Source organism: Coloeus monedula (genome assembly GCF_965178545.1).
Source record: "Coloeus monedula genome assembly, chromosome: 2".
NCBI classification, from domain to species: Eukaryota; Metazoa; Chordata; class Aves; order Passeriformes; family Corvidae; genus Coloeus; species Coloeus monedula.
In genome coordinates this window covers 70,302,793-70,317,882 of record NC_138782.1, presented here as the reverse complement: position 1 = coordinate 70,317,882, position 15,090 = coordinate 70,302,793, and the positions used below count along the sequence as shown (strand labels likewise).

General features: G+C 39.2%; 2 protein-coding genes across 2 annotated transcripts in view; one reads left to right on the top strand and one right to left on the bottom strand.

The window, feature by feature from the left end:
* The window catches only part of LOC309585339 (discoidin, CUB and LCCL domain-containing protein 1-like), a gene marked incomplete at its 3' end in the record, with an annotated part of 154,941 nt that overhangs the window by 15,792 nt on the left and 124,059 nt on the right, over positions 1–15,090 (top strand). The window lies entirely within an intron of this gene.
* The window catches only part of ROS1 (ROS proto-oncogene 1, receptor tyrosine kinase), a gene marked incomplete at both ends in the record, with an annotated part of 70,757 nt that continues 60,776 nt past the window's right edge, over positions 5,110–15,090 (bottom strand). Inside the window, one exon of the mRNA XM_082300427.1 lies at positions 5,110–5,255. Within this exon, the coding sequence (XP_082156553.1) occupies positions 5,110–5,255 (146 nt within the window). The remainder of the gene's footprint in view (positions 5,256–15,090) is intronic.

Genomic DNA, 15,090 nt, shown 5'->3' with positions numbered 1-15,090 from the left:
TCAACAGAATTGCAAAAGAAATTATTATCCAAACAGGGAGTGGTTATTTTACAGCTCTGTTCTCACAGCAAAAGATAGAAGACAGCGATGAAAATCCTCCAAATGGAAGATGTCACACAAAAAAGTTAATGCATTATATAAAAGGTTATTTATACAGCAGTATCAGTTATGTCAGTGGAAATAATCACAATATTTTGGCATCTTCACTTGGCTTTGATGCCTTGAGTTTCTGGCTATTTTTTAGAGTGAAAACATAGTATCAGTTAGATTTGCTAAGTGTCATTAAAAATAGAGCCATAATTGTTTGAAAAATCCAGCTGGTATGCAAGCTTCTGCAACTCACTCCAGAGGGTGTAACAAAAAATTTCAAGAATGAATTAAAAGAAACAAAAGTGAGTTAGAATTTTTTAGTCACTAACAGACCTGCCAGGGCCATTTTACAGACATTCTTTTCTGTAACATCCTTTTTCAGGTCTGTTATTAATATCAGCTTTGTGTAGAAAGAGGTACATTTGAATCTAGAACAAAGCTTCCCTTCACAGTTACTATTAAAACGCATAGTCCTAAACCCAGACTACAGAGGATCAATTTCACCTGATTATGCTCAGTAAAGCGACGCCTGAGGACTCAAATCATCACAGACAGCATGCCACAGATGTCAAAAAAAAATTTAAGAAGAGAAAATAACCTGGAGACATTAGTCAATTCAAATAGATGCTAAAAGTTTCTCTGCTGAAAAGCGTCATGGAAGGCAAGGATGCAGTGACTCTGCCATCACGATCTTTGTGTCCTTCTGTACAAGCAGTGAGAGAAGCAAATTTTGAGGGATGTTGTGATCTAGAGGGTGTTAGTAGTCTCTGTTATCTAGGGTACCAGGAAAGCTGAGGAACAACAACTTTAGCCTCAATGCTGGACCCCAGCTTGAGGTTCTCAGATAAGTTAGGCTGAAGTGAACTTAGTTCTTGCTTTTCTTATCCTCACCACTTCCTAGTTTCTGCAGGTAACAAAGACTAACAGAAAAAAACTTGAGTTAGTGTAGCTGTACAACCTTTTGCCTTTCTGATGGTCATTTTTAAGTTTCTCAAATCTTGTGATGCTGCTATTGAATGACTGACAGTAAAGTCTCCCAGACCTGAATGTTAAATATAAAAAAGACAAAGAAATCATCTTGTTCCAAATCACCCCAAGTTTTTCTGTCCAACCTGATAAAACCAAAGACATCTTTTGCCTTTCATATCTTGACAAATCATCCTTTCAAGATGTATAAATTTTTCGTTCAGGGCTCTGATTCCCATAGCTTATGTCCAACTCCTGGGCACTCCCTCTGTGGCACATGGGGATAAGAGAGTGATCCTGCTAGAGCCTGGCATATCTCTCAGCAGCAGCTACATGCACATTTCCATTACTTTATCCTTGATCTAATAATAATGTCATAAAACATTGGTTGTACTTTCATAGTGTCCTGATCATGGTCCCAAATAGAAAGCATGAGGTACACAGATTTTGGATAGATCTGGTCATCAGTATGTGCCAGCTCAAAGCCCTTGAAAGCAACCTTGAAAATCAGAAATGCACTGATGGCTGGGTGCTACCACCTGGTGTAGACCTGAAGATGGAAGACTTAGATTGATGCCACTGAGAATGCTGATTTAGTTAACCAGTAACATCTGCCCTGGCCCTTCATATTTACAAAATAATTTACAAACATTAATTAATCACCACAGCATTTGTGTTGGTTTGTAGTAAATACTAATCATAGGTAGAAGTAGAACATTTGTCATCCATTTGTATGAATGTGAAGTCTGCAGTTGAAGGACTAGACAAACCAGCTACAGACACACAATATGTCCATGTCTATCCAAGCACAGCTCAGAGTTCAGCCATGGCCATTTGAGAGACCAGCACTTGTGGGTTGTGTGTGTGGCATCATGTGTGCAGCGTGTTCACCAGTGCTGCTCAGTGTCTGTGCTGGCAGTGAGGAACAAGGAAGAGCCTGAGACAGGAACTGGCTGTGGCCCAGAAACTCACCTGGGGCATGCCCTGATCAGCGCCTGGGGCACACCTCTCCTCTTGCCCAGCAGATTAGACACTGTACTGGGTTGGAGTGTATTTTCTTCACAGCAGCTTGTCTTGTGTTGTATTTTAGATTTGCAACCAAAACAGTACTGATAACACAGTAGTATTTTAGTTATTGCTGAAAAGTGCCTGCACAGAATCAAAGCCACCTCTGCTTCCAACTCCATGCACCCTCCCCAGTGAATAGACTGAGAGTGCACAAGATATTGGGAGGGGACACAACCAGGCAGATGACTCAAATTAACCAAACAGATATTCCATGCCATGGAATGTCATGCTCAACAATAAAATGGAGAAAAGGAGACTTAAAGAGATTAGCCCTCCTTTTTCAGGAGCTGGGTGGGCATAGGTCTACCTGTCTCAGGACAAAATTCAAGCTAAACACTTGGAGACAGTTTTTATACTGCTGTACATCAGCTTAGCTTAACATATCTAGCCTGATTTACAGCAGTTGAAAATTGGGTCCACATGCCTTATACTACCCTTATCTCATATATAACCTTTCTGATATGTCAGGATTCTTTTCTCCCCTAAATATCTCTTTCCTTTAAATGACATTATCACCCTTAGATCCATCTATACTTATTTAAAATCTGTAGCCTTGAAAATCAAGACATTTGAACTCAAGGATTTCTTGACTCTTTCCCGTGATCTGCCATAGGAGGATGCAAAAACAGAGGCAAACACAGGCCAGGTAGCACCCATTTCCCTACCCAAGAGAGAATGTGCTTAAGAGGTCTTTCATTCACATCACCTCTTATAGATGTGTCTTCCCTACTGTGTCCAAAAGTAGCATGAAAATTGCCATCAGGCCCTGTCTGCTGGAAAGCAAGAGGTGACCCCCTGATAGTGAATAAGCGTTGATGAGAAAAACATGAATCATCAAGAAGAGTTTGAATGAAGAGAGAAAGCAACATTTCAGTAAGGTAGAGATGAGTAGGGCCATGCTCAGAGCTCATACTGTATCACTGAGCATGACTCAAGTGATTGCAATTACTGGGGAGGTTTGGTATTGTGTCTTCCACTGAATTCAACAAGTTATAGATTAGGATCCTCGAATTTGGATCAGTAAGTTAATTTTTTATCCTGTCCAATACATTTTTCATACTATAAGGTACAAAAGGCATAGGTCACTGCTCAATATCCTAAGGTTTCATTTCTTGGCAATGTATTAAACTTGACACTTGGTTCTCATCATGCTATGATAAATCTTTCATTAAAACTAGGCTCATCTTGCAACACTTACAAAAGGCAAACACAGAAAGAATTATCTTCCCTCTTTTCCTTTTGTGCTGCTTTGTATATTTGTGACTGGTTCAAGACCTGAAGGGCATTACTCCTGACTGCTCTCTGTCACTGATGCTTATCCTGCCCACTAACCCAGTTTACACATGTTGGTTAGGCTCCCACTATTCTTTTCCAATGCAGACCTACACAAAACTGAATTGACTTGGGACATAACATCACAGATGCTAGCAAGACCTGGGAAAGGTGTTGTCTTGGCAGAATTTTGGGAGGCTTCTCCTGCTAAAGAAAAAGACTCATATGGAGTCCTGTTGTTGTTCAAAACCTTTGTCTGCGGCTTGCTGACTGAGCAAGCTTCTTTGACTTAAATGGAACTATGCACACAGAACACATTCAGGTGTGGTGCCTACAGAACTGGGATTCTCCTGGTTTCTGGCCAGCACATGACATAGGTTAGCAAGCATTACCAATTTTTAAATTACTGAAATGGAAGGAATGGCTGTACAATCAATCAAGCAGCATTCGAAGAGGAAGGAAACATAATACAATATTTATTTGTTTATCTGTTGCTCAGAGTCTGGTAAGCACAGTGAAGTACTGCAATTGTTTTTATTAGCAAATCTGTCTTTTACACTGATCTGTAGATGGAGAAAAATATTTATATAATGATTGAATGGGCTTTTTCAGGGACTTTGAAGAATCCTAATTCAAAATATCTCAATTTCTATTTCATTTCAGTAAAATGTTCAGACTCCAAATTTCTTGTTCATCTGTGTTGAATCTCCATTTAAGAAACTTTTGAAGCTTGACTGCAGTGGAGTTGCTTCTTGTAAATGTATATGTTCTGACATCAGATAGAGCCTTTACTACTCTCCAGTGTGCCTCATTATCAAATATTTGCATAAAATTATAGAATGTTTCTAGCTTCCTGAAAGATGTCAGTGAATAACTCTGTATAATTTGCAAACTACTGCTCATGATGAAAGGCTAGAAAAAGCTTATTGCTGTCTTTTAGTCAATAATTATTTGTATAAAATTTTATTATATACTTTGAGTTGATCTCTAAACACACCAAGGAAGAGTTCCTCCATTCACCCAGTCTGATAAAAAATAAACGAGGATGATGAACATTCAAAAAGTAAAGGAGAAGAAATGTAAGAAAACAGGACTGTCCAGACTCACAGATCAATTGCTGTGCAACTTAATATGCAAGGTGATTGCAAACATTTGTTTAAATTAAATAGGGAAACAGACCACCCGCAGCAGTGGAGAACCTGGTCACCCTTTTTCAATTGCTTTCTGATTAGGAGTCTGGTATTGATGTTGTTTTTTCAATTTGTAAAACCTTGTTTGTGCACAGTGAAGCTAGACTTCAGCTGTTTGGTTTTATTCATGAATAAGCTGGTCTGTCCTTTGAAGCAGCATACCAGCAATCCCTTTTTAGAAGGACTGCCTTGTGCCTGAGGCATATGTGATTGCATAAGTTTAATCAATACCACAGTAAAATCCCTGACTGTCTGATACATGGTTTTTTACTTTAAACTATCTCCTGTGGTGCACCCAAACCATAACATGTAGAAAATCAAAGGATACGTAATCACTGTCTTATCCTGACACACACCATTCAGAACCTTATTGTGTTTTCTGGTAGTTTTATTAAAGAGTTGGTTTTTTTTTAAGGTACTTCTGTAAGTATGATGATGAGCAGAATATTTTCCTTGACTTATGTCTTCTTTGAACAGTTTTTTGTCCTCTTTCACTGTCTCTTTTAAACGGTGGTAACCAGACTTAACTAATTTCGGCAGAATTGATGCATTCTTCATCTTGGTTGCCTTCTTTGACTACTACCAAATAATTTAAGCCCTCTTGATTCCTTGTTTCCATTAGTGTGGCTGAAAGAACACTGTCTGAATCTGCACATGGAATATCATTATCTGCATTAGAAGAAAAAAAAAGGAAAAAGAAAAGGGGAAAAAAATTAAAAACTAAAATAAATTTTAAAAAAGAAAATACAACAGCCCAGTAATATACATGTAGTATTAGAAAGCAAACAAAATCAGACAACTGTTGGAGAAAGTTGGTCTAGTGACCTTGTAAGAATGACTGATGATTCAAATTTATTTTCTGCTATTGTCTGCATGGACCAAAACTTTAAGCGAATCACTTGGGGAAGGTTGTTTATCCATCATATCTCCAGAAGCAGCAATACAGTCATGAATACATGACTTGCTTCTTTTCCTTGTAAAGAGGAGTAAAGCTAAAGTGATTTTACTCTGAACCTTTGCAGTAATCCTGCTAATAATACTGCTAAAGAGTCCTGTAACATTGGCACATTTCTATCTATGAAACCATTATATACTCTCTCTCTAGAGGCCTAGTCTAGACTTCTGTCTCTCTAGTATTCTGTCCTTCTAGAAACTTAAATTTGGCAATTCATTCTGTTTTTCACTTTTTTAAAAACTTCTATTTTTCCCTAATTTGATGCATACATGTATACATAGTTTCTTGAAATCTATTGCAGGGGAGATATATTTTTAAAAATATAAAAATTGTTAACTAAACGCTCAAGTTATAACTGCTACTATTTTTTGCGTTTGTTTTTGTAATGTATACCTTCTTTTATTACACTCCCTCCTTATTTTACTTCATAACTGAAAAATTAAGCATGTGACAGTCAGGGTTATCTGTTCAAAGGAATCACAAGCACTGTGCCGTTCCACCAGGCAACACATAATTTGTTATGTCACTATAATCACACATCTCCCCAAGCTATAAAGCCAGAAATTTATTCCACATGCTAGAGTCCATTAGGAAATTTTATCAGGAAAAGTCTGAAAGAAAATTTTGATTTTAGAAACCTGTTAGCAAGATGGGATTTGGGACACAGAGCAAACTGTGGTCACATACCACAGTGACTGACAGCAATGAAAAATCATTTGGTACTCACTATGTCAGTTCAGGGCTATTATGGTCATATTTAGTAATTCAGCTCCAACTAAGTCTTTACCAACCAATTCAGCTCTTCTTTGTAGTTGTTTTTTTGTTTAATTTAATGGCAATCTTCAGGGGCAAGTTGCTTTTGAAAAGGCACACAGGCAAATGTTGAGGGGATGTTTGCAGCAAACTCTTAAGAGGGAAACCTTAAAATAAGGACCCAAGTAAAACTGGGTATTTACAGACCAGACATATGCCGGCTGACCTGCCTAAGTATAGAACACTAGAGGAGCATTCAGATTTGTTTCCTGTATAAGTATCTGGAACTGATGAGGTGATGTTTACACAAATGTGAGTATGAGGTCACTGAGATATTTTTACCAGATATATAGATACATTACTAATTCTTTCCCCAACAGGTCTGAAGAACTACAGAACATATAAAATTTTATAATCCTTTTTCAGCTTATGCGCCACTGTGTTTCTCATTACAGAAAAAAAAAGCTAAAATATCAAACACCTTGCCTTGGTTTTACTTTTTGAGCTTTGGGAACGCAATAAGGAAGAAATACTATTTTTGCAGAATATTCTTATCATATCCAGTGATGGAGGAAGAATATAATATTGATGACCTTTCTCCTATGACATGACGTGTAAGATACATGGCCACTTTCACAGTGACATTTTTGACTGTAAGTGCCCTTTCCTTCACTGTTGAGTCATCTCTTAGTGCAGTGGTCAGCGCTGATGAAAGTTTAGCACCATTCTGCTGTACAAGGCAAAGAAGCGACACAAAGATCTCAAGCTGTGTAGTACAATGCTTGACTGTTATGTAAGTCAGCAAAGCAAGCAAATAATTTTTGCTCATTTAGTTGGAGCAGAAGAATGGATGGAGACAGAAAATACTAAAAATGAGAAACTGAAGAGAAAAATCCATGATATGTTGTGAAATTCCCCCAGAAATGTGAGGACTAGAAGCACGACCAGCGCTCTGAGAAGCTATAAGTCAATTCAGAGAATTATGAATAATCTTTGGAAGGCCCTCCCAAAAAATGTTAAGAAAATGAAAGAAGACAGCAACCAGATTGGAGAGGCAGGTCAGTATATTTATGAGATACCATTATTTTCTTTTCAGTTTTAACATCGCTAAAATTAGTTGATTGATGTACAGTCATGCTGGGTTATACGTGAGTAAATGCAGGATAAACCATGTGATGTGATCCCCTCAGATTTCACAAGCAAAGCCGGGCTGAGTCAACAAAACACCTCAAGAGGAGACGTCCAAGGAACACCTTCATGAAATCTGAAGTCGTGCTGGAGAGTCAACTCTAAAGGCTTAAATTGTGAGGGGTTGTCTACACTGTGAGCTGCTGCATAGTGTAGAGTTACCCACATTTGTTTTAAACAGTCTGTCTCAGGGCACGAGGCGGGCTAGCTCTGTCAGTCCAGAGCTTTGTACACGCCTAGAGGAGTACCCCACTGAGAAGCAGGTTCCCACTGAGCTCTGTGCTGCCCCAGGTAGACTGCTTCCAATAGTTAAAATAGCAAGTTCAAAGCTCAGCATTGTACTTGCACAGACACACGTCTCAGGTCCTAAATTCATGTGGCTTTGACCTTGCTGGACACTTTTCCTAGTAGAGCTGTGCTTAAAGCTTGTGCTTAGAGCTTGTATGTAAAGCACATCTGAGCCAAACCGCAGGTAAATTAATTACACCTCTCTCCGGGGATAGGGAGAAGTTTACTCTAGAGGGCCCCACAGTAATTGACACAAGAAACAATGATCGCCTGACTCATACTAATGAGGAATAGGGTTTGCTTGCTTAGCCTCCTCTGAGAAGAGCAGCCCCGACCTGATAAAATCTGTGCTTCCCCCTTCCCAATCCCAGCATCTCAGTCGGCTGCTTCCTGCCGCAGGGCAGCCACGGTGCCGAGCCGGGCCATGGATCCTGCCTCACGATCACAGAGTGCCTTTCCTTGCCTGCTTCGTAAACTCTGGGGGCTCGCAACATGTTCTGAAGTCCTCCCTGGAAAGGTGCAAATTTTTGTGATGTCTTGATAAGCAGATGAGGGGTTTTTGGCGTTTAAATTCAAGAAGGTGACAACATTTAAGAAGAGAAAAGAATGTCAGTAGAAAAGCTGATTGATTGAGACTGAATAAACTGATCTAGAGATGCTGATCTTATATTACAGCTATTTCAGGGCCAGATCCTCAGCTAGCATAAATTAATGAAGTTCCATTGAAACCAGTGGGGTGCCACCAATTTACACCAGCTAAGTAGCCAGCCTGAGACGTTACTAATTCTGGGTGACATAATCTCATATGATGCTTAGCACCTTCAGTATGGTAAGGTATTTAGAAGTCCAGCCACATTTGCTTTTTGTCAGTAATACCCTCCTGTTTTTCTCATACGTACTCTGTCCTTTCTCACTGCTACACAATGTATGTGGCAGTAAACAAGAGACTGGCTGACTTACGGGCATGGAGGAAAGATATACCCCACAGCAAACACATTCGAGAGAAACACTTGATGACATGTCTTTGCTAAGGGTGAAAAAGGTGGCTACTGAACCTTGACTTTTTTACCTCAGCCACGTTGTTTAGCTCCAGGAGATAGTTCCTGTGTAGAGAGTATTTTCCTGATATCTGATGGCCACCTGGAGCTGGAGGTGCTGTGTTTCTGTTTCTGCACATAGCCAGTAAGAATATAAATAGAACAAATATATATCCATTTTAAAAGTCCACTCTGTATTATGTATCAGTGGAGATATATCTGTGTTTCCTGCCTAATGAGCCATATGATCTTGCATGGTTTGAGGGTGACTCACTGAGCTTTGCTATTCTGTCAGACACTAAAGGCGCTAAAAGTGAGAATTTTGTTCACCCTACATTTCCCCTGCACTAATCTGCCCGAAGAATTGCCTTTCTTTTTATTTTAATATATTTTTTAGAGAACCGTGGACTGAAATCTCTATGTGCAAGAAGCTGTCCTCGTAATTACAGATATAAACTACTTCTTACCTAGTTTATTAAAATTTATAATATAAATGTACAAAAAAAAAAAATCAACAGTTCCATATTTGCTGTAATGCAGTAAGGCTATGTAAATAGGAAAGCACTCCCTTTCTCCAGGTTACAAAACAGGATTAATTTTACCCAGTTTTAACCACCCAGGTCTTACATGTCCAATTTAAGCTCCTTGCCTAGGCTGTCTTTACAGTCAACAGAGAAAGGAGGAATGAATAGCTTTGTGGAGATGCTTAATCCACATCCTTGCCTTCACACATTAACATCCCCTGAATATGCCTACGAGTCTCTGGTGACTGTCAAACAGCCAAGACACCCAGTGTAAATGCAGTTTTCATGTTTTAGTTGCCTATATCTGTCCACATCTGTCTACACAAATGTCAGCTCTTACAGTCTTATACCATCTGATTTTTTCCCGCAGTCCACAGCAAAGTATTGGCATGAGTTCACTTGCAGAGTCTTATGGCTCGTGTGCATTCTCTGGAATCAAACACCATTTGTCTGGAGTACAAATAAGAAATTGCTACACCACCAAGTTCCCCTTTGCTTGCAGTGTTGTAACCACTCACTCTTTTTTGGAAGAAGCCTTTCCTCTGACCTCTGCTGGCTTTGGGTCAGCCACTCACTAAGCTAAGTGGGGAAGGGGATTACTGAATTTCAGAAAAATACAAAGGAGACTAGATACAATGTTCTAAAAATGTCTCTTATCAACACATCTTCTTTAGAGAAGCTTCCGTTTGTCTAAGTGATTATGTTCAGAGAGGGGTGTGGAATAGTTTTTAAAAGGCAGTTGTGTTTAGGAAAATAAACTGATGACTCTTACACAGGGAACAGAAAACAGGTGCTCAGCCAGTAGAGAATGCAAACATAATTAATGATGAAGTCGCTGATTCTAGCTTTTAATATCAAGTCCTCTCTGTGCAAAATTTTGCACAGAGATTTTAAAAAAATACAAGTGACAGTTTTAGCAAGTACTTGAACTTCTACGAAAATAAATATACTGGCTTTGGAAAGAAAAATGAAAAAAAGAAATATTACAAAATTCTAACTCTTGTATCTTCCCACATTTTTCAAGCAGTATCTCCAGTTTAGGGATTTAAAAATCATCGTTTTTAGACCAAATGTGTTTCCTTTCAGTCTTTAGTCTTTTATCCTGGATTTTCTCCAACTGCCTGGCATCTCCTCTTGCCAGAGGAGCCTCTTTTTCTGAGCAATTAGAGTTCTTTTCCATATGGGTCCAAAAGGCATTGTGAGGAACAGCCCTGATAAGAATAGTCCTTCTGGGTCATAAAGGCAAGAAGTTGCTCCAGCTGCTTAATGCCCAGTTGTCTGATGTCAGGAAAGGCGTTTGCCAAATCAAACAGGTGTTTCCATCTGTAAAGGGGCACTCATGGGACCTGAAAAGCTATAGTGCTGTCTTATATGTGCAAATGTAAAAACCGATGTCTGAAAATAGATGGTCCAGTTATTTTTGCAGCAATGCAGGGACGTCCTTCTAGCATGCTGCACTTCTCGGATCAGAGGGAAGAACAGACTACCTTTCAGCAATTAATGGGAACCCCAGTGACAGGGCCTGTGCTCAGTAAATTTCCATTGAATTCAAAACCCACTGGTGTCTCAGTCCTCCAGCTGGGTAGTGCTGCCCTTACTCAAATAAATATTGTTACTGCTACTTTAAGTCCACAGTGTCTTGGGAAAGCCTGTAAGACCAAGAAGGAAAAACACTAAACTGGTAGACCCTGGTCCTGAGTTTGCTTCCCTCCCTTCCAACGCAGCAGTGCCAGGAGGTGCTGGTATTGCTCAGGCATGTTTATTGACACTTGATGCCTGCTTTAGAAGGGTAACTCTTGCAATAACACAGCATGTGCCCCTTTTGCCATCCCCATGCTACCCTGTTAGCATGCTGTCCCCTAACAGACTGTCTGTATTGGTTTACCCACACTTGCCATCTCTGTGTCATACTGCACTGGCATTAAGATTATTGAGAAAATCTAAAGTTTTTCAGCTCTCCCACCTATGAAAGTCACCAACAGCATGTATGGACCTGCTAAAAGTGTGGCTACCCATAGGTAGGTAAGACTTAACAGAGTTTGGAAGATGTATGATTCCCTGAAAGGCTAAGTATCTTAGTTATTTTGAGGCATGTCATTTCACTTTGCTTGACATTTGTCTCTTTCTTTTGGAACTAGGTCACCTGGTGAGAGCAAGAATTTCTTGGCAGGAGGCTCATGACTGGAGTTTCATTACACACAAAGGCCAATGACCGTGTAGCATTTTTGGAAAATGTTGTCCAGGACAGTCCATCATGGAACAGTCTTTTGGATTATTTGTTTTGGCTGTCATCTTTCTACTACTACTACGAACACAAGAAATACTTCACTTAGTCTCAGCTAGAAATGAATACACATTTTAAAAATCACTAACTTATTATACAATGTGTTACAAATTACAGACTGAGACATATTCCATGCCCCAAACTGTTTTCGACAGGGTCACAGTGGAGCACATATTTTAGTCTGGAAACACAACTAGAACCTGAATGGCCTTTTCTTGCTTAAATCAATCTCACTTCTGGAGCCCACATTTCACTGAATTCCACTGCATGAGAATTACATGGCAGGCAGAAAAATTGTCAAATTAATTCAAGGCTGGAGAGCTACAGAAACCTGACATGCATGTGTCCCTGATCAGATAATCCAGCAACATTAAGACATCATGAGGACTCTAGGCCTTCAGTCAAATATACAGCATAACATTTTAATGGGCTTTTTAAGGCTGTGCTTGGGGAAAGAGGGAGATAACCTACAGGTGAGCTATAAACATACAGGAAAATAAGTATGTGCATTAAAGAGACATGTAAAGAGCTAATAAAGTGTTTAGTCTTTTAAATACATTTAAATGGAAGGATGAAATGTAGATGAATAAAATTCAAGCTAGCCTTTTTCCCAATGGGTATCTCCTATATGAGAATCATGAAATGAACCTGGGGAGAAGTTAAGGACTTTTGAGAATTGAAGCATGAAAACATTGAATGGAAACATGAAAATAGTTGCTTTGTCTTCTCCTCCCAATGCAGATCCAGCAATTGGTCTGTGGCAACACCAGCTGGGCAGAACCTATGGAAAGGGAAGAATAGGAGGAAGCCAGAAGAGGGAACATGGCAGCTGGTGGGGAAGGGTACAAGGCTCAGGAAGAGAGTGTGCCAAGCAGAAGCTCTGAGGGCCAAAGCTGTGCCTACACTGAATTGCCCTGCTTACCACAGTAGGCCAGATTTTAATAAGTTATTATAAACAGGTTTAATGGAGTCTGATTTTAAAAGTGACTGCCATCAACACATTCTCTAAAATGTACATTATAGAGTACTGCTGTTTTTAAGACCACCCTTAAAGTCCATTATACTACCACATTTTCTGCAGTAAATGGATTTTTTTCAAATTTTTATCCTTCAAACTGCCACTTTTCATGGAAGCTTCAATCCATGTTTTCCTTTTCAACTTGGTAATTTCCAATAAAGCAACTTTTGTTCCTGGCAAACAAACAAAACAATGGCTTTTTCTCTGTGACCTCTGCTGTGTGGCAGAACCTGAAATTTTGGCAAAATTTTGTTTCTTACATTAAGAATATGTATTTATCATCCCAGTGAAAGCAAATATTTGCTTAGATTGAGCAAGTTAGCAGCTGGAGAAAGACCAGGCTTATCTGACACATACTAAGCAGTCACTTGCACTGAAACTAAAATTCTTTCATGTTACATCAGTGCCAGGCCTGCTCCACCACAAACACAGTAACCTATATTCTAGCCTCTTTTCCCAACTCCAAGCAGCAGAAGGGCAAACTTCTCTAGAAATTTCAGCCCTGATAAAGATTTGACAGATATTGATGTATTGGCTTCTTAACTCCATTAGTTTTCATGTCTCTATTGCCTCTGGAGTTAGGGACACAAAGAAGAGATGTCTAAGCTAGGAAACCAAACTAGTTCAGGAGTAGGTGCAAGCAGCTGAATCAGTAGAGACCTGTGTCAAGTGGATGTTGTGTTCCTGTAGTCATCTGAAAATTAAACATCTAGTCTGAGATCCTATAGCTGAGATGTTGTATTTTGGACACTATACTGAGTAACGTGTTTGGGGGCACCCTGCTTGAGCAGGGATGTTGGACTGGGTGACTTGCGGTGGCCCCCTCCAATCTCACCCACCCTGTGATTCTATGTGAACCAAATTAAATATGGAAAACCACCTAGATGCCAGCCATCATCAGTGAAGAGTAAAGCAAGAGGTGACTCCTTTCCTGCTATGAAACATGCCTAAAAACCAGGAGTTGTCACTTTCTGGAGGTGTCTGTTTCTGCTTCTGACTACAGAGCTACCTAGAAGAGTATCCTAGATGAGAGTCCTAGCTTGTAGACAGCTGCATGTAGGTGAGACAAAGTCCATCCAAAATGTAAGGCCTATTAGCTTGGGCATAGTGCCTAATTAATTGGCTGTACTCCTTTCCTGAGCCAATGCCAGGCTTACATTTGTGCCAGACTAAGTATCTCTTTCCTGAATGTCATTATTGAGAGCTAAAATACCCTTAAAGAAACTAAGGAATGACACTGTATGCAAATAGCTTTTCATTATAGCATAAGGGTAAAAAGTCAGCTGTTAAGAAAGCATGAAATTAAGATTATCAATGCAGGTCCCATCATGTCTTTAAAAAGTTTTTAGTCTTATAATGACATGTAAACATGTAATGAACAGACTGGATTTGACACAAAGAAATAAACTGACATTTGTAAAGCTTCACAATGAATAAAGATTTGCAAAAATCAAATAGACTACTATCAAGTGACCATTGGACAATGCCAGTGAATTGAACATAGGTAGTATCCTGAAGAAAAATGTCTATGTAGGTGTGTAATTGAGTACTGTGTCATTCCTGGAATGGATTAAGAAGTTTTTAGGAAAACATGAAGTACTGAAGTATCAAAACTGTTTGTTAATCAGGGTGAGTTCCTAGTTCACCAACAATTTTTGAAGGGGAAAAAAAAAAAAAACCCACAAAAAATCGCCACCAAAACTAAGCCTTCAGATATTTTAGAAACAGTCAGGTTTGGTTTTTCTAGAATGGAAAGTAGTTCTCTTACCATCCAATATTTTTCATTATGAAACCATAGCATGCAAACAGATTAAATGAAAAAATAAAACTGTGAAACAAAAGTGAAATATTTCAACCAATAAAATATTTCTTTTTGTAGAATTCAGATCACACTGTGTACTAATATTGTTCACTTTTTCTCAATATTTAGTTAGTCAGGAATTACTGCAGGATGTGAATAGATTGCTGTTCTGGCTCAGTCAGGATGTTCATTTCCATATTTAGATGATTTACACCACAGTTGCACAGACGACTGCAAATCTAGTATTACCTTTTTTAAATTCCTGTCTTCACAGCTTTAATCGTGTCAACTGAGCTTTGTTGTGTCCCATATCTTAAGTATGTCTTCCCTAATATCACTTAGTTTATTCATTCACAATGTGCAGAGCATAAGCAAGACCTGAATCTATCAGGGTTTGGGCTTGGATAAAGGCTACCTTAGTAGGGTGCCTAAATTATGCCTCACTTTCAGGGGTCAGTGCTGAATCAGTACTCCTATAAGAAATGCCCAATGGCCATGTTTAGCTCATGGAGAGGGCATAGATGTCTTTGAAATTGGAACAGACTTCCACATGGCTCTGCAAGGAATTTAGGCATCTATTTTAGTGTAACAGGGTTGTGAAGTACCAAGAGTTTAGAGGCAAGTTGGATGTCTCTGAGTCAGGCTTAATTACCTCA